General features: G+C 38.6%; 1 protein-coding gene across 4 annotated transcripts in view; it reads left to right on the top strand.

Annotated features, from left to right (window-relative positions):
- rptor (regulatory associated protein of MTOR, complex 1) overlaps positions 1-25,358 on the top strand; it is a 238,779-nt gene that overhangs the window by 131,235 nt on the left and 82,186 nt on the right. For all 4 annotated transcript variants that reach the window (XM_026244674.1, XM_026244672.1, XM_026244673.1 and 1 more), the window contains exons 12-18: positions 1,252-1,353; positions 9,233-9,316; positions 9,483-9,593; positions 13,917-13,991; positions 14,217-14,282; positions 21,800-21,991; positions 24,169-24,309. In XM_026244674.1, coding sequence (XP_026100459.1) covers positions 1,252-1,353; positions 9,233-9,316; positions 9,483-9,593; positions 13,917-13,991; positions 14,217-14,282; positions 21,800-21,991; positions 24,169-24,309 — 771 coding nt within the window. The remainder of the gene's footprint in view (positions 1-1,251; positions 1,354-9,232; positions 9,317-9,482; positions 9,594-13,916; positions 13,992-14,216; positions 14,283-21,799; positions 21,992-24,168; positions 24,310-25,358) is intronic.

Genomic DNA, 25,358 nt, shown 5'->3' with positions numbered 1-25,358 from the left:
CAGATTTTCAGTTTTGGGTGAAAAATTACTTTAATATGCGCATCAGTGATGCACATCAGTGATGCGTCAATGTATTAATAACCCGCACCCGACCTACGTTTTCAACTAACCCGCTCCGCAACTCGGACCGCAAAAAAAGGAAAAGAAAGTATTGGAAATTATGAAAATAGAAAAATACAGCTTCCTGACCCGCATTTTTTAAAAAGTAGTAAATGCTCATCATAGCGTCATTGGGCCGTAGACGTACAGTAGGAACTAGGCAAAAAAAATGCACATTTCATGTGGATTACATAATCAGAGATTAGCCTATGTATATTGGTTTTAATATTTTTGTTTAAAAGTAAACATTTCAAGCTTTCTTGAATATATAGCCTATATTTCTCAAATCTGTGAGGCACAAGCTGATTTCCGGCGCCCTTCAGTTCACATGCATTACATTATCTGCTATATATTTGCTTCTTATATATAAAATACGGGCAATTGATTGATAAAACATTGATCAAAATTAAGATACAATTTATACTAAAAGAAAATCTTTTAAAAAGAGTTTTCTATAAAACAAAACTTAATGAAGTCGTCAAAATTGTTTTATCAAAAACAGCTCCTTCACCTTTTCTCTTGCCGCCTCCATCTCTACCTGCAGACTGTTTATGGTTCAATTCTATTGTAAATATATATTTTTTCTGATTACCAATTCAATTACCATTCATGACTTTAATGCACCGAAGTGTATTAATTACACAATACTGTTTAGGTTCTGAGAACTGTAACACTGTTTACCGTTTGTATCTACCAAAATGTTTCTTCTTTTCCCTAACTGTATCTAATATCACTCTGAATTTCCTTTGTTTGGAATCCACATATATAAATGAATGTTAAATAACATGACCTAAGGGTAGTCTGTATTTATGTTTCCTGTTAATAAATGTAAAACCCCCATAATTGTTTATTTATTTATTTATTTATTTTATAACAAAAAATTCAAGACCCAACTGCTTATTTACATTTACATTGAAAGTGACTCATTTGAGATGTGTAAGGCAAATAATTAAGTAGGGGCAGGGGATAATGTGTTATGCAAAGCTTATGTAATTCGACTGCGATCAATACAGCCATCTTGTTCAGTTATGTACACAATCTTTGTGTGATTTAACAAAGTGCTCTTCCACTTAAACCTTGTGAGTAGCAGTGCTCACTACATTTGTTTGTGTTTTCTTTTCTGCATCTTACAATTTGTTTTTATATCCACAGCATAGTCCATTCTTTGCTGAGCAACTGACAGCCTTTCAAGTGTGGCTGACAATGGGTGTGGAGAACAGAAACCCACCAGAGCAGCTGCCCATTGTCCTGCAGGTAAAAAAAAAAATGTCTTAAGTTGTTTCAAAATCGAATGAATTGCATATCTAGACAGCATTTTTAGTCAAAATAGACACACTGCTGACATGGGGCCCTATTTTAACCCTCTGAGGTCTAAGGGTATTTTTGGGGCCTGGAGAATTTTGTCATGCCCTGACATTTGGGTTTTTTTCAGTTGCTTATAAACATCTAAATGGCTAAAGTCTAATCTCACTGTAATCAGCACAAACTGGGCTATAATAATATGTGAGCAGCATGTATGTACATGATTGTGTTTTTGAGGAAAAAAAAAAAAAAGTTATGCGTGGTTAGTGAAAAACTAAAAATGTTAAATTACTTGAATAAGACCATAGAACACATACATAACATTGGTTTTGAGAATTGGAGCTTGTAGCCTAGAATTACTATTTCTAAATTATTTGAAAATCATCTTGTTTACTCACTCACAGAAAACAATATATTGATTAAAATTTTCTAAGACACTTTTTCATTGTAAAAGTCATATGTGAGTAGGCGTCAACTATCATGAATATCATTGTGATTTACACCTGAGAAGACAAAGGCCCGCATAATGAGCTACATAATAAGTCATTCAGTCACGTTTGTGACTGAGAGGGAAGAGTTACAAAAAAGAATGTAAGGACAAAATAAATGTATATAATTTTATGTTTGTAGTTTTAGAATATATTAAATTATCCCACAACATATTTTTATATCCACTTGCGAGTGCAGTTAAACAGTTTATTAGGAACAATCAAAGCTGACTTTCAAAGCTGAATTTTTTGCATCATTACTCCAGTCACACAATCCTTCAGATATCATTTTAACAATATGATTTTCTACAAAAAAAAAAAACATGTATTGTTATTATTATTATTATTATTAATGTTGAAAAGAGCTGAGAATATTTTTTTCAGGTTTTTCTGGGGGATAAATTTAAAGAACAGCATTGTTTGTTACATTAATATCATTTACATCAAGCTTTTGAATGGTATAGTATTGTATATTGTTATTGAAACTCCATAATGTTTCATTTGATAATACATTTAGTCAGGAATTATAGTTTGGAAAAAGTCTAATTAGTAAAAAACTAGTACAAGTATATGCATAAAAAAAGAGACTTACTCATGTTTTTTTTCGGAGGAAATCTAAATCTCAAATCCTGAGGTAATCCACATCACATCTTTTTGGGGTGAATTATGTCTTATTCCTCTCATCGCGAAGCAAACAGTAAAAAGTTGAAGAAAAACTTGAACAGTCTTGCTGCTTTGTCTTCTGTTGCATGGGCATATTCAAGCCACGCGCTTCAGTGAAACATTATAATCTCAAAAGCGCATTCGGCACGGTGGCATGGTTGCATTAGAGATAATGAAGGGAGACGTGAAAGACTGGGCCAAGATTGCGCCATTTTCATATGGATTACTTTATCACAGAATATTTGTTTTCGGCAGCAATAAGTGTAATTTAAGTTCTTTTCGGGGTTATCAGGAGAAAATGCCTCTTAACGCGTATACGCCTTAATCGACTCCAAAGTTAACAATCTAATCGCATGGCCTGAAGCACATTGTGCAGGTGCACTCAGGGTGTGTCCGAAATGCACTTGTGTATTGTGCAGCCCACGGGCAAGCTTATACAGCAACAGTATTGAAGACACTGGTAACAAACAATTGCGCTTATCAACCACATGGGGCAACCATGAGCAGAAGTTACATGGTGTTGCTTTAAACTAGCAAAAGCGGATTCGGACTTGTGCCGTGCCGCGGTCTCCGATTGGAGGCAGACGCACTAACAAGGAGGCAGAGATATTTGAAGCAGTTTTACTCACCACCTGTGGTTCCAACACACGATCGTGACCCTTTTTCGTTGGGATTGCATCATCCTTAAGAAATAAACGATACGCAAATCCGTCGTCAAACTGGGCCTTGTTTGTAAAACAAGCATCTTCGAAATGCAGGGAACAAACACAAACACTTGCACAACTCCGTTGATGCTCTGTAAAAATAAACTCCATCCACTGGTCCCTTAATGCTGTTTTTTCTTTGGTAATCTGTGCAGGGTTGTCTTGCCCTGGCAACCAAAAACACTCCTTTTGTGACATTTCGCGATGCTCTCGCTCTGATCAGTGATTGTCTGTGCTCAGCCTCTCAGTGCTCTGCTATACGGGAGCGCGCGCTCTTCCGGCAGACGTGCCCTCAGGACCCATATAAGGAAATTCCGCTCCACCTAACGTCACACAGAGCCATACTCGAAAAAACTTTCCGAAACTTGTGACAAACCGGAAGGAGTATTTTTGGAACAGAAATACTCCTTCAAACGTACAACTTAATTTTTGAAACTTTGTCCATGTTTAGCATGGGAATCCAACTCTTTAACAGTGTAAAAAACTCAGTATGCATGAAATAGCATTTCACCCCCCTTTAACACAAAAATATTATCTGAATGCTTCGTAAATTATTGTTTGAAGCAATTTGCAGTGTCAAAGCCATGGTTGATTTGTAGTTACCATTGCTACAATAACCATGTTTTGTTTAGTTTTTTAGTAGTAAAATAATGGTTAATTTTCAGAAGGGAACATGGAAACTCAGATTATATTAAAGCAGATGCAGCAGTGATATTACTATCACCGACATTAAAACATGTTATTAACTTAATGTTATCAAATCCAAAAAAGTTTTACAGGATTATAAATGTAGGTTACCTAAAAGTGATGCACGGGCCTAGTCTTGGTCTTTTTTCTTTTTCTTATCTTGGCGCCGGACTACTTTTGTCTTTTCCCGGGTATAGTTGTCCATCATTTATGATCATTTGCAGTCAGCCGCAAACATGAGGTGAGAGCGAACGCGCGTGTGGCAGCGGGGGTGGCGTGATGCGCGTCTGTCTGTCTGTCTTCACCGTAAAACAAATGTTTTATGATTATTTATATATATATATATATATATATGTGTATATATATGTATGTTCATGTTTACATGCTTATTTACGTATATGTTAGTATACATAATAATTATACCTATATTTTGGACAAGTTGTGCATTCTTGTCATCGTCTCGTCTTAGTCATGAAACAAAAGGTCGTTGACGAACATATTTCGTCTCGTCTGACAAAATTAACACTAGTGCCAGTACCGAAGCAGTGGTTTGAGTGGCTGGTTGTATCCCATTTAAAATCCTGTTTCCCTGCTTCACTAGACCCATTCCAATTTGCCTATCACCGCAATAGGTCAATTGAGGACACCATCTCTAGAGCACTTCACAATGCCCTCACCCACCTGGACAGTCAAAATACACATGTGAGAATTATGTTTATTGATTTCAGTTCTGCATTTAACTCTGTAATCCCCTCCAAGATGGTCTCCCAAGCTCAGCCAGCTTGGAATCAGCACATCCCTCAGCAACTGGATTCTAGATTTTCTGACTAACAGACCTCAGTCTGTTAAATTAGATAACCTCTCCTCCTCCATCATCACCCTGAACACAGGTGTTCAACAGGGCTGTGTACTGAGCCCTCTTCTGTACTCCTTATTCACCCATGATTGCGTTTCTGTTTATGGCTCCAACACCATAATCAATTTTGCAAATGACACCTGTTCAAAAATGATAATGAGTCAGTCTACAGGGATAAGGTGCAGCACCTAGCTGTGTGGTGTGCCACCGACAATCTGGAACTAAATACCAAGAATACAAAGGAGATCACTGTAGACTTCAGGCAGTCTAGGAGTCATGCACACACACCCATCTACATCAATGGAGCTGCAGTGGAGCATGTGTCGAGTTTCAAGTTCCTTGGCATTAACATCTCTGATGACATCACCTGGTCTCTTAACACCTCCACCCTGGTCAAAAAGGCACACCATCGCCTTTAATTCTTACGGAGCCTTAAGAAAGCTCACCTGAGTCCCAGGATCCTTGTGAAATTCTACCGCTGTACCATTGAGAGCATACTCACAAACTGCATCTCAGTATGGTACAGCAGTTGCTCCGCATCTGACAACAAAGTACTCCAGCGGGTAGTAAAAACTGCTCAACAGATCAATGGCACCCAGTTAACTATTGAGCCATTGAGAACATTTATCACAAGTGCTGCCTGGGCAGGGCAAGGAACATCATCAAGGATTCCTCTCACCCTAATCATGGACTTTTTACCCTCCTTCCATCCGACTGGTGTTACAGTAGCCTACGCTCTTGCACTAGTAGGCTCAGGAAGAGCTTCTTTCCCCAGGCCGTGATCCTTCTGAACTCCACACAATCAATCTAACCTGCACCTTCTCTCTTACCGCACTGGTCACAGTACTTTACATACATGTATTTGCACTACTCATATTTTGCACAGACTTTACATTGTTCAAGCTACTACACTGTAAACTGTCTAACGTTGTTAATGTACAAAGCACAGTAAACTATTTCTATAAAAATATTATTTCACTACTGATATTTTGTTTAGAATACATTAACAATACTATTAGGGATGCACGATATATATCGGCCTATGATTAATGCCCATCTAATCAGTAACGCCGGTTATCTAATCAGTAAATACCATCAGGTGTGTGGTTTCTCATAGAGCAGCTGTTACTACATGGAACCGTTTTTAACTGACAAGCTGCGTAAATCCAAGCTGATAATGAATGTGGATTTGCGCAGCTTGTCAGTTAGCAATGGCTCCGTGTAGTAACAACTTCTCTATGTGAAATCACGCACATAATGTTATTTACCACTGTTTAGAGAACCGGCTTTACTGATGAGATGCACATTTAACATCGGCCGATATATATCATGCACCCCAAAATACTATTGTACACTAAACCAACTGAATTTATAAACACTGTTCTTGCATTGCTGCACGCAAAATTGCTTAAATCACCTTTCTTTCCCATTCTGACATTCAGTTTGGAGTTCAGGAGATTGTCTTGACCGGGACAGCACCCCTAAATGCATTGAAGCAACTGTCATGTGATTGGTTGATTAGATAATTGCATTAATGTGAAATTGAACAGGTTTTCCCTTATAATCCTTTAGATGAGTGTATGTATATTATATAGTGTATTTATAGTGTATATATATATATATATATATATGTGTGTGTGTGTGTGTGTGTGTGTGTGTGTGTGTGTGTGTGTGTGTGTGTGTGTATATATGTATGTATGTATTGCTCAGGCTTCCAAATATTGTATGTCTTTTATAGTGTACTGTTCAGAAGTTAATTTGAGTAATAAGCTTTCAAAATATGTAATTTAATGTACATGTAATTGTTCAGATGCTCCAAAATCTTGCTGTGTATGTTCCTTTAGCTCAGACAGTACATCATGACAGTATACATGACAGTATTGGTACTTTGATTCCCAGTGAATGCATAGAACTCATGAAATGTAAACTGTTAGGTTAATGCTATCTGATCAGAATTATTTTTTCCTGCTGCTTGTATTGAGTCAAATTGAGTTTTTGTAATATTTCTCTCTTCAAGAGTTCTGGACTCTTCACAGATGGGCTCAGATCTTCACACTTATCTTAAACTCAGCAGCCTGTCACACTTTTACACAAATGTATGTGTGTAAAACCTTGTAAGTGCTGATTAATCTTCCATTTGGCCAGAGTCAGAAAAAACAGACCTCCCTCATATTCCTCCTACTCTCTATTCTCTCATTTATCTTGCTACTTCCATCCTTCCTTCCTTCCTTCCTTTATTCCTTCCTTCGTTCCTTCCTTCCTTCTGTCATAGGCATTTCTCAGGGTATTAAGGAACGCCCTGTTATGGCCAAGGTGCATGCTGAGAATTTTCACAGTCCGTGATTTGACGTGACCCAGAGATCTATTAATACCTTTATGGCAGGTTGGCATATTGTTTTGGCAGTAGATTGCAGGCATTTTGGAGTTTGTGCATGTTTTTGTGTGGGCATTGAGGTGGGTAGTCCTTCTGTTGCACTCCTTACGCACAGCATGGCTCTGTCTCTGGGCAGGCCTTTATCCGGACCCCCTCACCATGCTGAGAGTGTGTGCCACGGTATCTAGATGCTTTTAATACATGCACACGTATACAGAGTTTTTAAAAAGCTGGCGTAGGAATATGAAAATTAAATTGCTATTTAAAACTATTAAAAAAAATTCAAACAACTAATTTTAGGCTTCTCATAATCTCAGGTCTTTTGATCTAAAGGCTTATGCTTAAATGCTTAAAATTTGTTTTGAAATCAAAAATTTATTTCGCCATGCCTTCCCCACCCATTGATGATCATCTCACAAGTTCTGTGGATAGTCATGCTGTAATATTCACAGAAACAAATACAGATGGGAAGTTAGTAAGATTTACCTAGGTTTATCAAGACTTTTGACTGGTATTGGTGTTTGTTTGTTTGTTTGTTTTCATTGAAAATAGAAGCCCTGGAGCATGACACCTTATCCTGTTAATCATATTTGTAATTATACATACCTAAAGTTGCCCAGTTTCATTTCCATTTAAGTTTGTCTAAATTAAAATAAACAAATTGAGTAAAATCAAAACAATGAAACAATTAAAATTGACAAAAATATGTCAGTTTGTCAACTCAAAAGAAATATCTAAATACTTATTAACTTTTTGTTAATTTTTTTTTTTTTTTTTTTTTTTTTTTTTTTTTGGAGCAAGGCAAACTTAACTTAGTTCAGAGTATTTAGAACTTTCTTTTTCAGTTATATCTATCTTTGGCAGTAGTATATCAGTATTATCAGTAGTAAATGTTAGTTTACATTCCAAAACATTATTTTTGCCATTAATTGTAATAATCCATTAAGATGTTGTTGTTGTTGTTGTTGTTTTTTCACAAGGAGTCTGACAGCAGCCAGTGCTCCACACAGAGATCTGATCTCACCATCATCCAGTCTGTTTGGAATAACATGAATAAACAGAACAAACTGAAACAGACTAAATCCAGAAGAATTGTGGCAGTGTTTCCAAGACACTTCAAGAAACCTATCTGCTAAGCTACCTGAAAAAACAATGCACAAGTGCACCCTAGGACAAAAGCTTTTTTAACACACAGTGTGGTCACACCAATTGTTGATTTAATTTAGTTAAGATAATAGAAGTTTTATGTATGGCATTATTTTTTGACACTATACTAACTTTACAGCATTTTTACACAAGTACCTTGCAGTTTTCTTCGAGCATTTTGGAGATATTGCCACAATTCTTCTGGATTTTGTCTGTCTCAGTTTGTTCTGTTTCTTCATGGCATTCCAGACAGACTGGATGATGATCAGATTAGATCTCTCTATGGAGCACTAGCTGCTGTCAGACTCCTTGTGCAAAAAAAAATCTCTCTGGATTATTACATTTAACGGCAAAAGGAATGTGTGGAAATGTTTGGACTTTTTTTTTTTTTTTTTTGGTGAAAATTCTAGTGGCCTAAGACTTTTGCACAGTACTGTGTGTGTGTGAGAGAGAGAGCTTTAGGGTTACAGTGCATAAATAAATGTACACACACAGGTGGCTGTCATTAGCTTGTGCCAGCCTGCAGGTATGTACAGTATGTGATTCCGAGCATCTGTTCAGTATGATTTTATTAGTTGTTCTCATTGTGTGTGAGAGAATGTATGTCTGCCTGTTGTTATGTTTGTGTGGGTATGGGACATTTGCTGATTATTGTTGGTGCAAGGTATTTTAAATACCTTATACTCCCTAAAGGACCACAATGACCAAAGCTGTAACATCATCTCCAGTAGGTCAATGAAATAACTAAAAGCAGTTTGTCCCCTTTCTCTGTTCCCCGTTTTTCATTTCTGTGGCCCTTTTGTAGAGTCATACACTAACTTGCATATCCCAGTCATCCACTCCTCCCTAACTCCGCTGACTATGGAAGAGTGTGGAACATCACATTAATGTTCTCCCATCTGGTTTTTCGTAGGTCCTCTTAAGTCAGGTGCACAGACTGAGGGCACTGGATTTGTTGGGGCGATTTCTGGACCTGGGCCCTTGGGCCGTCAGTTTGGTGAGATACACAACTAACATTTGTTTTTACATTTCTTTTTCATACAGTAGCCTTTAGATGATACATATGTTAGTTAGGTACACTGTGTGCAGAATATCATTCTACAGCTACCTTGCATCATCATCTGGTCTTTTTTTCCCCCCGCTCTCTCTTTTGCTCTCCGCAGGCTCTTTCAGTGGGGATTTTTCCATATGTGTTGAAACTGTTACAGAGTTCAGCAAGAGAGCTCAGGCCTCTTTTGGTCTTCATATGGGCGAAGATCTTGGCTGTGGATAGTGTACGTAAACCACTTTATCCCTTTCATTTCAGCCCTTGTTTTACCCAGAATTCCACGTGATATTTAGAACATTTAAAATCATTTACATAATAATGACCAACCTTTTACTATTGAAGCCATCAAACTTGATATTCAAAGATAAAAAAAAGCATAATACAATAATGTATTATACAGTAATGCAATACAATTTTATATATATATATATTCAAAAAATAAAGACCTTTTTCATGATATTCAAAATTTTTAGATGCACCTGTAGAGGAGAGTGTGTTACTAATTAGTTTTAGACAGTTTTTCTGTGATGTGGTAAGGTTGGGGGGTAATTGGGTAGTGTGGGTTGGAGGAGGTGAGATGGTCCATGTTTCAGCAGGTAGGGGGGTTGTGTGGGGTTTCAGAGGGGGGTAGAATTCATGGGTAGAAAAAGGATAAACGACTTAAAAATAAGTTTACCCTATGTGGTCAACCAAATCTGAGCCCGTGACAACAACATCCATTTGTTGAGCAAAATAATAGTCCTACCTAATGTAGTAATAGTCCAACCTAACGTATTTTGCAGAAATAATCATTACCCACCCTTTTTATTCAGTTGTGCGTAGTTAAATCTTTATTAATGAAGCTGCACTTCCTATAGACAGCACAGAACAGATGAGAATCACAAATATATATATATATTTATATATATATATATATAATAAACTCACTGTATGGTATCACTGTCAAATTCAGCAGCAATTTATTTGATTATTTAATCTTCATTTACTTGTGGGAATTCCGGTCTGAATAATGGTGCCGGCTGTCCCTTTTGCGCCACCAGGTGGAGATTTCACTAATGAGTTTGAATGCCTGTATGCATACTGTATATTTTAAAGAATTCCATGCACAATCATTTTGATTCATTTTTGATTCCATGAGCCAGTTTTGATGATTTTGATGAATAATCATAAATACAGACTAATAATTAATTAATGATCAATTATAATAACCTGGAGCTGATCCGTGCTGGTCGTTGAGGAAATACATCAACTTTGCACTGTGGATCACTGGATCGGCTTTCACCTTGGGCAAAGCTGAGTCCAGCCCTGGGTCATCACATGTGATTGTCGCAAGTCCAAAAGACGCTCACTCAAGCCAGCCTCCGCTCACTCTAGGCTGCGGCTCACTCTATCCCTCCCGCCTCCGCACACTCCGCCGCTGTGTGTTGTGCTGTTTTGTTGAGAAAGATAAACTACTTTGTTTGGCCTTCCAAAAGAGGACACAACTAGAAATCATGTTTATATCACGTTTATAATGGGTTTTATGTTTTTGTCTAGTCACTCAGGGCATCACAATATCTTAAGGGGTTGTAACATTTCTGTCACACACTTGAGGTATTCGGCCAATCTCAATGCACTTGGATAGCTGGCCAGTCAGAGCAAACCTCATTTTTCAGACAATGAGCCTTGTAAAAATCAATGTGTTTCAGAAGGCGGGGCATAGAGGAGAAACAAAAATGTACAGTGTGGAAAATTATGGATTTTTCCTACCTTAAACCACATAAACACATTTCATTACCCCAAATACACATCATATGACCCCTTTAAAACTGTGCTTCTCAACTGTTCTGCGCTGTCTATGGGTAACTACACAACAAAATAAAACAGGGTGAGTGATGATTAAAATTTCTGAAATATTTCTGCGAAATGTGTTAGGTTGCACAGAAGAAACATATGTACAGCGTACAGCAGCAGAAGACTATTATTTTGCTGAACGAACAAGTGACACTTATCCTGCATTTTATTTTTATTTTTTTTTAACCTTTATTTGAATATAGCAAAATAATATTGTGCTCTACAATATTTCCATTAATAAATCTCTGACAGGGACTTATAGCCAGTCACTGTGTGAATAGTTAGTACGCATGCTGCTTTCAGCCATAGCAACGAAGTCAACCCCACCCTTTCTCTTAGCTTCAGACTTCTCTTTATCCCTTAGTAAAAGTTTGTCTCAGCAGCTTTGCAAATAGGTTTTAAAACTTTAGCTAAAAACTTTTACTGCTATTTATGAGAACTCTTAGTGGTAAGATAAAATGTTTTGTGAATACAGGCCCAGACCCTCAAAGTTGGTGTGAAATGCCATTATAATTCCACTTCTATAATGCATCATAATTCTGAGTGATACACATAATTCAATTAAGAAAACATAGGACAGGATGTATTTTATCAGGAACTGACTACAAAATGTGAAAAGTAGGCATCACACACAAGAATGCAGCTGAACCAATTATGAGTTTGCTTAATAGCTATTTGGCTGTTGGTTTACTTTTATGCAGCAGCTATTTACACTCAGTGAAAATAGCATATTTTCTTAGTGGTACATGCAGTTTACACACATTTTACCGTCTGCACCACTGGAGCTGACGTAGTGCCTGTACTTTGTAGTGTTGACAAGCCTACAGTAATTGCGCGTTGGTGGGTGAAATTAGTGTAAAAAGCTCCAGCCAACAAGGCAGGCTATTTGTACTTAGTGTAAATAGACACTCCGTTACTTATATCCAGAACGGATTCCTTATATGCCCTTGGATATCTATGGATGTTATCAGAAAGTCAATTCAGAGGGAAAATAAGTTTATTATTGTTTTTTTTTTTTTTTTTTATTAGAGATTGCAAAGTAAAACAACTCTTTCACACAGTTTTCTTTTGTAATAAAATGCAACAATAAATTGTTCAGTATACCAAGAACTTGCATTAAGAAGGTGTATTTCATTATTATTATTATTTTGAATTGTACTGTAAATGCTATATTGGTTTTTATTTCTAAATAAATTTAAAAAATCAACATGAAATTAAGATAATCTTTTTAATGCACATTCCTGGTCTAGTCAATGATTCATCTGTTATTTTATTTTATTAATTGAAATTAGATTAATGTGACTTTGTTTATCATAGAAGACATTCAGAGTGTATGTCGTACATTGGAGTCTGGAAGAGCAGTAGAAATGAAAGTGGTTTGCCATCTGTCTCTGGCAATAGTGGTAAAGACACCTGCAGAGATAGATGATTATTCACACATACCTCACAGAGACTGCAGCACTCAAATTGAAACTCTAATGCTGTTGATCTGGCTACTGAAAACACATTTTTCTTTAAAGATATAACTTATATTATATTTTATGATTGAATTATCAAATTCAACAGCTGCTCTAGGGAATGAATATTAAATCAAAGGTCAAACGATACCCTGTGACTTGACCTAAAATGTCAAATTTTAGGGTCAAACTGAAACTGTTAATTCTATTTTTAATTCCTCTTTGAGCAGAGAGACCCGGATGCACAGCTCTCCACAACTCTGATGCAGATATTATTGCCCTCAGATCTCATTGACACCTGCGTCAATTAAAAAATTGTTTCAGTCACAAGATATGCGAGCACCAATTTAGAAAGTATTGACATAAAGATAGAATGGAGGTTTATACAGGTTTGGAACAACTTAAGGGTTAGTACATGATGACAGAATTTTGATTTTGGGGTAAATTACCCCTTTAATTGGGATGCTTAAATTGACAGACATTCCTTCAGTTTTCATTGTCACATGATCCTTTAGAAATCAGTTTGCTGATTTGGTGCTTAAGTGGCATTTCATATTATCACAGTTAAAAATGGTTGTGCTGCTTAATATTTTGGTCTGAAAACCTGATACTTTTTTTTCACGTTTCAGTAGTGAATAGTAGGTTCAAAAGAACAGCATTTAATAAGAAATAGTTATAAGTGTGTGTGTGTGTGTGTGTGTGTGTGGGGGTGTAACAATCTAAAAGTTTTTACTGCCACTTTTAATACATTGTATGTGTCCTTGCTCATTAAAAGACCTAATTTATTGTAGAAAAAAAAAATCTTACTAACCCCATACTGTTCAGATATACACAGAACTGTTTAGATCATATAGAGTGGTTATTATGTGTAATTGGTGAGTTCTCAATTGCATCTGGCACTTAAAAAATCACCAGATGAAGTGGAGAGCACAAGCAGGCTATAGTACAACTTGCCCTTTCTGTCTTGCCCACACTATCCTCCAGCACACATTCTGTTTTAGATGGGACAAATAGCTTTTCTCCATCTCTCTCTTTCCGGTCATTCCAGGCTCTGTTATTGTGTTTTTGGTATCAGTGATGTGTCTCAAGTGCTATAGTTCAGTTTTCATTAGGAGAGTATGTAAGTGTTTTACAACTCTGACTCAGCAACAGACAGCAAGATTGGGAGAAAATGTTGTCAGCAGTCAAAATTTTTGTCACTTCTTCAATTCCTTCTTTTACACTCGCCTACTCTTCCTGCTTCTTTCTCTTTTCTGTAGTCATGCCAAGCTGATCTTGTAAAAGACAATGGACACAAGTACTTCCTGTCGGTGCTGGCTGACCCGTTCATGCCTGTGAGTATCTTAGGATGGCACTGAATCATTTTCAACTTTTTCAAAACAAAATCTGATCTATTTACTTCAACTGCTGTCCCATATTTGTTGAGTTCAGACTATTCTTTGTTTTTTAATCGGAATTTTGTGTACTTTTGACCAGTCAAATCACGAAAGCACATTGAAAATGGATAAGACACTGTTAATTAAATGTTTTTAATTGTTGACACCTGATTCTTTATCCAGGCTGAGCATCGGACCATGGCAGTCTTCATCCTTGCTGTCATTGTCAACAACTACAACACAGGACAGGTATAAGACAGATGAAACAGAAATAAAAGATTAAAAACAAAAGGCAAGCTCACACTACAGGACTGTAAGATTACATGAACTGCTGCGGTGCTCACACTCCACAAGGTTTCTGTCATCTGTTATCATCTTGTCATACTACATAACACAACACTGACGAGGTATACAAATGACAAGACTTTTGGTCAAGACGCAGTCCAGAAAAGGTTTTCTCGTGTAAATTCAAAGAAAAATTCGTAAAGTTATTACAAGACTTTTATTTATACCATATGCACTGTGATTGGCTGGATTACTCCCACCTTGTTATTACATCGAACACACAACAAGATCATGTGGCAATAATTTGAAACAAGTTTGAAAAGATTGTGGTGTCGGTGACTGCTCGTAACAGGCTCAGATCACATCACTGACCTGCTCACACCTACAAAGAATCAGCAAACCAAAGAAAGCACCGATTTGGCTGCAGTCTTAGGGTTTTGTCGCAGACTGTAACGCTTCTTCTCGGATAACTCGTTAAATGCATTAAGTGAAAGAGAAAACGCAGAGTTGGTGTTCCACACATTTAATGGCTGGTACACGGCAACGCACTCCTCTCATACATGAGAGATTAACTCTTTCTTGGCGTTACAAATAAAGTAAAGAGAAAAATAACAACGAGAAGGCAGAGCGTACTTATCATCCATGGGGGTCCTCATTAAACACACATATAGTCCTTCTGCGTCATCACCACATAGCGTGCGCTACAAGTAAAGTGATCAGTCTCTTAAAGGGCACACCGCACTATAATGTGATACATGCAAAATACATAGTTTTGGCCGTTACAGATTCCCCACCGGAAAGAAAAAGGCTGTCCCCAGCCGTACACAACATAAGGACAACGGTAAAATTCAACTCCATACATAGAAACTTGGAAATCCATCAACCCAAAACATATTTTACATACAGAAGGCAATAACTGGCATACACGTCAGTACAGCTTCACATTATACAGTATGCTTTTCAACGGCATATCACATAAAAAAAATAAATGTTTGTGTAACCAACCCAAATGTGCAAAACAATTTACTTGTTTTTCCTCAACACAACACATGAAACTATAACAATTAGAACAATGCTTTCTAGAGTCCCACTGCTACGCAAGGAAAATAAAGCGTATTAGTAACTTTTAATACAGGAGAAATTCAAACAAGCAAACACATTACTACTTCAGATCCAATCTGTCAGTATGATACTCGTTAGTCCATCTATTGTCTGACCACCCTGAGGTGATTCTAGGTGCCAGTCTAGGTCTGAGATTGTAGCGATGACCTTCAAGATCAATGTCAAAGTCAGGAAGATGTGTATGTTGTGAAGATGTGTTAGCATCAGCGTCTGCATTACGAGGACAACTGCTCATGTTATGCTTGGTCACGTCATGTGAATTGTCAATAGGATCGTCACAATTAACATCAGCCTCATTAGGCAGAGAAAAGCAAGCGTCTTGAGGTTGGTCTGCACCCCTCTGTGTCACCAGCAACGTGTCCCCCAACCCCTCATCTGGTGTTTCAGACTCAACCTGAGACCCATTTGGTGTATGGCTGCTGCATGCGTTCCAAGTGTGGAAAGGCTGCATATTGACCACATGATAGACACCAGCCTCCTGTCCTGTGTCCAACTTCGCAAGTCTGTAATTCACATCAGACAAAACTTGAGTGACACGGTATGGACCAGAGTACAAGGGTGCCAGTTTTGCTGTAAAATTGGCCAGAGCATCTGATTTAGGGTGGGTTTTCACTCTGACAAGATCACCAATGGCATAAAAAACAGAGCGACGTCTTTTGTCATAATGCTGCTTCCTTTTGTTGTGACTGGTTTCCAGGGCTGCCCTAGCATGGTCATGTGCCTCTTGCAATGTCAAACGTAAGCTCTCAGGATAAGGAATTTCAGGTTCCTCTATTCCATCCCAGACAGGCTGAGTCACCAGGTCCAATGAAGTGTTCAACTCCCTCCCATACAACATCATGGACGGGGTTTGACCTGTACTCTCATGCGGTGCTGTTCGTAGTGCAAAGCAAATTTGTGGAATATATCGGTCCCAGGTTGTATGTTTATCATCCACATATGCTCGAATTGCTGTCTTGAGAGTCCGGTTCACCCTCTCTGTGGCATTTGTCTGTGGGTGATATGCCGTTGTGAGGCGATGTTCTGTTCCCAGAAGAGTGAGCACCCGTTCAAAAAGGTCGCTCATGAAAGGGGAACCTCTGTCTGAAATTAGATATGTGGGGGCCCCATGACGGGAAAACACTTCACTTAGCAGTTTATTTGCTGCCACTTGAGCAGTAGCTTCTCTCACTGCCACGATCTCGACCCACTTTGAAAAATAATCGACAAAAACCAAAATGTAAGAATTTCCACTGGGAGTACGCGGCAAAGGGCCAACGAAATCCACCCCAACATACTCCCAAGGTTTTTGGGGACGAATTGGGACCATTAGACCAGCAGGTTTTCTCTGACTTGGTTTAGTCAGTTGGCAAACCGTGCAAGAGGTTACATATTTCTTCACCTCAGATGCCATTTTAGGCCAGAAAAACCTGTGTTTCAGTCGGGCCAAGGTCTTGGTTATCCCTAAGTGACCCGCAGTTGGGTGATCGTGGTAGTATCTCAGCAAAGTACTTCTGAGAGAAGCAGGAGCATACAGCTTTAAAGATTTCAAGGGGTGGATGCCGCAAGCAGGTTTGGGATCTTGGAAGTACAACAGGCCATCCTGAATGGAATACTGAGAGCAATCATCCATCTCACTCTCCTGTTGTAATGCGGCCTCCATTTTACGGAGGAGATCACCTGTGATTGGATCATCAAGCTGTAATTGTCTGACATGAGAGCGATCCGTAAGTGTCACTGAAGGTAGCGTACGGAGATCAAGACCACCAATCACAGCGTAGTCAGGAAGAAGGTCCATTGGTGGCACATCATCTGCTAGAGGATTCCTTGACAGCGCATCAGGGACTTTGTTTCGAGATCCAGGCTTGTGGACAACATCGAAATCGAAGTCCTGAAGGCGGAGAGACCAACGAGCAAGGCGGCCAGTGGGGTTGGGACGGGACATCAACCACCTGAGCCCGCTGTGGTCAGTGAAGACTGTGACATGGAGACCCTCAATGTAAGGCCTAAAGTGCTCAAGGGCCCAAATGACGGCCAGACATTCCTTCTCGGGCGTTGAATAAGGTTTCTCCGATTTATGCAGGGCACGACTAGCATACGCCACAGCAACTTCCCTGCCATGCAGATCTCTCTGCATCAGTGCAGCTCCTAGTCCCGCATCACAGGCATCGGCATGAACAAAGAAAGGTAGAGAGAAGTCAGGAAAACTTAGCACTGGTGCCGAAGTTAATTTTTGTTTCAGAAGGTCCATGGCGTCTTGGCATGCAGAGTCCCACACAAAAGGAGCATCATTTTTAGTGAGCGCAAACAGTGGTTCAGCGTGGTGGGCGTAGTCCTGTATGAACCGTCGGTAATAGCCTGATAGGCCCAAAAACTGCCTCACTTGCTTCACATTGACAGGGGTTTTAAAGTCCATAACAGCCTTCACTTTGGCCTGGTCCGGCAGGATGCCACTCGGACAGACGCGGTACCCCAAAAAGGTGAGCTCTCTGCGACAAAACTGGCATTTGACCAGTTTAATGGTCAACCCGGCAGACTTGAGCCGTGAAAGGACTTCCCTGAGGTCATTGAGATGTTGCTTGAAAGTGGGCGAAGCCACAACAATGTCGTCCAAGTAGACTGCACAGCACCTATAAATAAGACCAGCCAAGACACTGTTCATTAGTCTTTGAAAGGTCGCTGGTGCATTGCACAGACCAAATGGAAGCACACGGAACTGAAATAGCCCACAATGTGAAACAAAAGCAGTCTTAGATTTAGAGTCTTCTGCCATGGAGACCTGCCAGTATCCCCGAGCAAGGTCGATCGTGGTCAAAAATTTTCCTCTAGAAAGGAAGTCTAAGGACTCATCAACTCTTGGTAATGGATAAGAATCCTTCACACTAAGCTGGTTCAACCCACGATAGTCCACACAAAATCGTGGTTCACCACAAGGTTTCTGAACAATCACCACGGGGGCTGCCCAAGGACCTGTTGCCGGTTCAATGATGCCATCGTTCAACATTTTTCCTATTTGATCCTCAATCAAACGCTTTTTAGCTGGGGAGGTTCGATAAGGGGGAAGGTGGACTGGCTTGGCGTTCCCCGTGTCAATGGAGTGCTCAATTAGTGATGTGCGACCCAGATGACCGTCAAAGAGATCAGAAAAACTTTCAAGTAGCCTTGACAGTTGTTCCTTCTCAGCATTACTCAGACATGCTTCTTCAACCTTTTCTCGAAGTGCGGAAGATAGGACTTCCATAAATAACAAACTGCTTCCTGACTCCTGCACTTCCCTGCCTTCCATCTCCTCTATTAATAAAGGATCGTTGCCTATGACAACAGTTCTGGATGGGATGTGAATGGTGATGGAGGCACGCAACATGAAGTCCATCCCCAAGACCAAGGTTGAGGGTAAGCGTGGGACAATGGCAAACCTGTGATAAAAACGCTGTCCCATGAAGCCAAAAGCCAACCATGTCAGCCCTAAGGGTTGGCATGCCCCACCATCTGCTAGTTGGATTGGGGGAGCAGACCATGGTTTAATGTTAACCTTCAGTTTGGCATGATTCTGAACAATGTCCGCTTGCACCGCAGAAAGTGATGCGCCTGTGTCAAGTGTAGCATCTAACACCTGGCCATGTAGGTTAATCTTGACTCTAAATGGAGTGTTCCAAAAGGAAGGTGATGTGGGATCTTCCACATGGCAAAGGACAGGATGTTCTGGAACAGCAGCATTAGACGGTTGAGGCGAAATTATCTTCTGGAGGGAGGATTGCCTCTGCGAATCATCCTCCCCCCTTTGGAGTTTCCCTTGTGCCTTACAAATGAGCTTCCTTCCCCTGCATTGCTACTTTCAGGGTCGTTTGTAACTCTTGCATCAAGAGCATGTTCCGAATGAGCATTAGGGGACTCACTTTGTTGTGAGCCATTTCCAGAAAGTGAGTTGCAGTCTGGACATGTTCGAGAAGTGAAGCCAGGGCGTGAGCACTTGTAACAGTAGGTTTCTTTGACAAATTTAGCTTTATTCTGCATTGCAGGCAATGAACATTTACTTGGTCCCAGGACCACATGGAGCTCGTGAGCCCTCAGCAGAAGATCCATACCAGAGGAAACAGAAGTTCCATAGAGAGCCACTCTATACTTTTCAAGAGCATGTTTACAAATAAGGTCGATTTGTTCTTGCTCCGGTGGAGGAGTTTTCAGTTTTCTGAATTCACTTAGCATGTGAGCCACAAAAGTAGGAAGGGGCTCTTCAGGGCTTTGCATACGGTCCAAGATACCTCTCATTATTTGTTCCTGGCTGTCAGAAGGAAGAAAGACTTTCCTGAAGAAATCACAGAACTGGGCCCATGTAACGACATGTGCGTCAAGGACTGAAAACCATTTCTTTGGCTCTTTTGCTAAAAACCGTGGCAGCTCGAGAAGAATCTGAGCATCGGTTAAATCAAGGGAGGTTCTGTACACATTGACCGATTGTAGCCAATCCTCAGGGCTAACGTGTCCGTCTCCCGCAAACACAGGTGGTTCAAGCCTTGACTGGTACAGAACAGATGCGAGGATTCTACTAGTATTACTCACATCAGAAGAATTGGGCTGTGGTGAGAAAGTCGTGTTTGCGTGAGAAAAGTTATTGGTGGTGGTACTTTGTAATGGCATTCGGTCTGGAGGAATATGGATGTGTGGCGTAGAGCTGGCCATAGGAGGGAGCTGCACATGTGGTGCTGAAGGGTTGTTGACATCAGGAGGACCAAAACGTCTTAATATACTCTGCTGCAACTGGAGAGAATCGTTGAGGCACTGTTGCAACACAGATACTTCAGCTTGTAAGAGCTCCACTTGAGTCTCCAGGCTCACACGCTTAGGTAACTTTGGTCTCTGTCTGGGGGCAGAATCTGGTAATGTGTAAGTCAAGTCAGTGTTAAAGTCTGGGTGATAAGCCATATCAGCTAATGTGCATTTACATAACCAGCAATCTAGAAATTGTAAAAATTCTAAATGTAACCCAGAAAAATACAACCCGTTATTAAAATGCACACACCATCAATAAAATCTTCAAAAAAAATTCAACAATTCCTTTGAGTTAGTTATAGTCTATTTTGCAAGAGCTTAGTATTTTTCGTAACAGAATAGGCCCAGAGCAAAAGAATATGTTGCTTTAAATTGAATGAAATGTTACTTGACCATGGAAAAATGTCCGGAGTTTGAAACTATTCCTCAGTCCAGCATAAGTAAATACAGTTCACGATGAAGAAAAACTGTTCCAACAGGTGTATTGTTTCCTCAAAATGTTCAAAACGAAATTCCAATGCACAACAAAAATAAACCACAAGTAGTCTTTGAAAAGAAAAATCTCTGCTGTTCGCTTGTGCAGTCAAATTCAACGTGCACACACACACACAAATCCTTGCTGAAATATCCCAAAAAGATTATATACAAAAAAAAATATCAGTCTGTGCTTGGAAAACAGGCAGGGAAAATTTTTAAATTAGATCACTCCCTCAAAAGAAAAAATAATCCTTTGTTCCAACTGAACTATTTCGTTCAAAAAAACATCACCACCAGCTTGTAAACAATATCAAAATGTTCAATAAAGCACAAAGTCCAAATGTTGCAGATTAATCCGCTGTCAACAAAACTGCGTCATCCACTCACGCAGAAATACAGGTGTTCCTTCCTTGCGCACATGGCAACCAGATTTAGCAAGCTAATCTCACCAGTTTCCACGATGCCGATTGAACACTCTCACGGCTCCCCAACTCCCGTACTAGTTTTAGGGTTTCATCGCCGTAGGTCCCACACAGATGACGGATCCAGCTTCAGTTGTTCGGGCGCCAATTGTAACGCTTCTTCTCGGATAACTCGTTAAATGCATTAAGTGAAAGAGAAAACGCAGAGTTGGTGTTCCACACATTTAATGGCTGGTACACGGCAACGCACTCCTCTCATACATGAGAGATTAACTCTTTCTTGGCGTTACAAATAAAGTAAAGAGAAAAATAACAACGAGAAGGCAGAGCGTACTTATCATCCATGGGGGTCCTCATTAAACACACATATAGTCCTTCTGCGTCATCACCACATAGCGTGCGCTACAAGTAAAGTGATCAGTCTCTTAAAGGGCACACCGCACTATAATGTGATACATGCAAAATACATAGTTTTGGCCGTTACAAGACCTTGAAAACCTGTCTCTGACCGCAAAATCCAACCAAAAGTTGTATAGTGTGAGCTTACCTTGTCTGTAATGACAGTTGTTAAACTAATGTTTACAAACAAACTTGAAAAGTAAATATGAATATAATTGGATGCTTTGAACAATCTATTGTTATTTTTAACAAGGTTATATATAACAAATGTAAAATCTATTCTCAGAACTTATTGTCCTTTCTTTTCATCAGGAGGCTTGTCTGCAGGGTAACCTGATTGCGATCTGTCTGGAGCAGCTGAATGACCCTCATCCTCTTCTGAGGCAGTGGGTGGCAATCTGTTTGGGCCGTATCTGGCAGAACTTTGATTCTGCACGCTGGTGTGGAGTTCGAGATAGTGCTCATGAGAAGCTCTACAGCCTTCTGTCTGATCCGATACCAGAGGTTCTGAAAGTCTAATTCTTGTAGCGCTTGCATATTTTAGATTTTCAAGGGTAACATGTATATATAACTTTCATTAATCATTAACAAACAATATATAATGTTTAATAATAAATCATTAGTTAACATATATTCACATAGCTAGAAATATGTTAATTTATTTATTCATGTTTACTAATGTACTCGTTAAACATTACCTAATGATCAATGAATTAACATAATTTTTTATGTAAATTGAAATGCTTACAAATGTCGTTAAACTTTCAATTCATATGATCATAAAAAAAACGTAAAAAAAAAAAAAAATGTTGCGGTCTGTTAGTCATATAATGCAAGTGGATGGGAATCAGATCTAAAGGGGCGGTCACACTGCACTTTTCGTTCCATTGACTTCCATTCATACGCACGCGAATGCGTCAGACCGGAAACGCAAGCTCATGTGAAAAATTTTCGCTGCGTTCCAAAGTTCAAGTTTGGTGAACTTCTGACATACAGATACAGAGAGTACAATATAATAAGACGCACATATTAATCCATGTGATAATTGAGGAGAGACCGTTTTATCTTGCTCCCGCCCATATTCGCAAAGGCGTCTGAAATAATTGTGCACGTTTAAAGTCTTGTGTGACCGCCCCTTTAAACATACAAAATAAAAATTATAGAAAGAATAGAGCACAAACAAAACCAAATTAAACCCTGTAGCTCGTGACGATACATTGATGTGTAAAGATACAAACAGATTGGTCTGTGCAAGAAACTGAATGGTATTTTTGTTTTTTTTACATTTGATGCACTGCAATGCCTGAACTGTTTGAATGTACCCGCATTTAATACACAGAGCCATAGTTCACTGATAAGCTATGCAATATTGGGTTCATTATCGACAATGAATCAATCGCCTGCGATTATGAACACAATATCACATACAGTAGCTTGTCAGTGAACTACGGCTCTGTGTATTAAATGCCACTTCATCTGAAAGCACGAGCTGGAGAGAAATCACAGAAACTGCTTTACTGACAGATGCTCATGAAAATCACATTTGATTATTTGCACAGCCCTAATTTGGTAATTAAGCACTTCACAAACTTTTCATGTTAATATATTTTTCACTAACTCATAATCACATTCTGTAAAGGTCATATATTTGGTATGTGCTTGTTGTGTAGACTTCTTCTATTTACATATCTGAACAAAAAAAAATAATAATTTTAACCTAAAATCTAAAGTGGAAACTATTGATCAGTTGTACATGATTATAAATTTTAACTAATCATTAGTAACTTTTTGAGCAGTCATCTCAGTGGCAAAACGGGTCCCAAATGATCTGAATTCACCTTTTTTTTTTACATGTTTTTGCAGTACCCAATCTAAAGTTGAAACTATTTATAATTTGTAAACGTTTACTAATCTAGTACCTTTATTGGTTTTGGATTTTAGCTGCTGTAACAATATTTGTGTAAAGGGTGTTTAATTAAGTTGAGCTAAATGCTTGCTAAAGACATAACACAAATTGTAATTGACTGTAATGTAAACATGTTTTTATTGCCTTAATTATATTAATATACCACTAAATATAATTAAACAGGTTATTCCTTGAATCATACATCAAAAGGAGAAAACTAACCTATTTTTCAAGAAAATATTACTTTATCAATACAATGTAATATAAACTGATTGAACTTTGTTCCCTTATAATATACAAATTGAACCTTTACCGTATCACAATGTATCAAAAGTTTTTAATCATTGTATAATATCTGTTAAAAACATTTGAAGATTGTCAAGAAGAGCAAGAATTCGTAAGCATTTTAATTAACATGAATTTTTTTTTGTTAATCATTATGTAATGTTTAATATGTTTATCAGTAAGCATTAACAAGCACATTATTTTACTTTTCTTGCTATTTGAATTTATATTAACTAATGATCTGTTAATCATTATATGATGTTTGTTAATGATTTATTAATGAAAGTTGATATTAAAAAAGTGTTACCAACCTGCTATGATGCATTACAAGCCATTCTGTTCTGTGCACACCCAAGTCTATTCCTGACTAAGATATGTACCTCAAAATTATTACCTTTATATGTGGTCAAAAAGCGTACTACCTTCTTGCCATAACTCTGACCAAGGGTGTAGTGTGGTTAATTTGTGCTTGTGTTGGTGTCATTGGCAGGTGCGGTGTGCAGCTGTGTTTGCTTTGGGTACATTTGTTGGGAATTCTGCAGAGAGAACCGATCATTCTACCACCATTGATCATAATGTGGCCATGATGCTAGCACAACTCATTAATGATGGAAGTCCCATCGTGAGGAAGGCAAGTTTATTGGAATTTCATTGTTTGTTTTTTTTAATTTTTTTTCTTCGTCATCATCAACTTCATTATCTTAAGTTTGTTCTAATACTAAGAACTGTGCATCTTTGAACTGGGGATTGTTTACAAATCATTGATTGACAGGGATATTCTGCTCCCATTCTTTTGTCCAAACATGCTGTTGAGTGAACAACATTGTGTTTCTCCAACAGATCCTGGTTCACATTTTACATAAAACTGTTTTGGAAATTTAAGACTGTAAACTCCATAAAGTGTACATACTGATGTTTCTCAACCAGAATATTACTTTTACCACCACCTTTTTGGCGGCAGCAACATTAGGAATGTGTATTTGCTGCCTTTACCGTTAAGTTGCGCTATAACAATGAACTTTGAAAAGTTTGAAAGTGAATATGTTGGAGGCTCCCAAGTTGTTAGCTCCATAGTGGAGAAATTAAAGTGAAACATTTAATTTCTGAAACATTGTTAAACAAAATAATCATCACAGGACCAAATTTAGTACTGAAAATTAAATGTAAGAAATGTATTCCCTTACGAAAATGAACTAAGGTTTTGTTGAAGTGAACACGTATTAACCATCTTTTTTCTTTTTTTGGTTTAGTTTTTTTGTATTAATTACCATTTTTATAACCACAATTTCACAACAAATATCTTGCATAAACTATGGTAAGTGTAGCAACACCAATGTTAATTTGTGTTTACCATGGTTTAAAGTCGGCATGAAACTGAAGTAACGATTGTATTTTTTCCTCTACTGTGACATCTATCCAAGTGAAACAGCATTTGAAATGAGAGGATGGGACTTGATCTCGTCTCTCAGGAATTGATTCATTCGTTGGAAGTTGGGGCATTGCTAACAAAATGAAAGGCAGATCTGAATACCAGTTTGCTGTTAGTTGTGAGGGGATTTCTCTTCACTGGATAGAAATTCTAGCATGAAGAGATGTTTTATTTATTGAGGAAGATGACGACAAGGAAAATCAATGGCACAAAACATGCCTAAAAGCGCGTGTGCATGAGAGAGAGAGAGG

Source organism: Carassius auratus, unplaced genomic scaffold, assembly GCF_003368295.1.
Source record: "Carassius auratus strain Wakin unplaced genomic scaffold, ASM336829v1 scaf_tig00006882, whole genome shotgun sequence".
Classification (NCBI taxonomy): Eukaryota; Metazoa; Chordata; class Actinopteri; order Cypriniformes; family Cyprinidae; genus Carassius; species Carassius auratus.
Note: the sequence above shows the minus strand (reverse complement) of the source record. Positions and strands in the feature narration are given on the sequence as shown.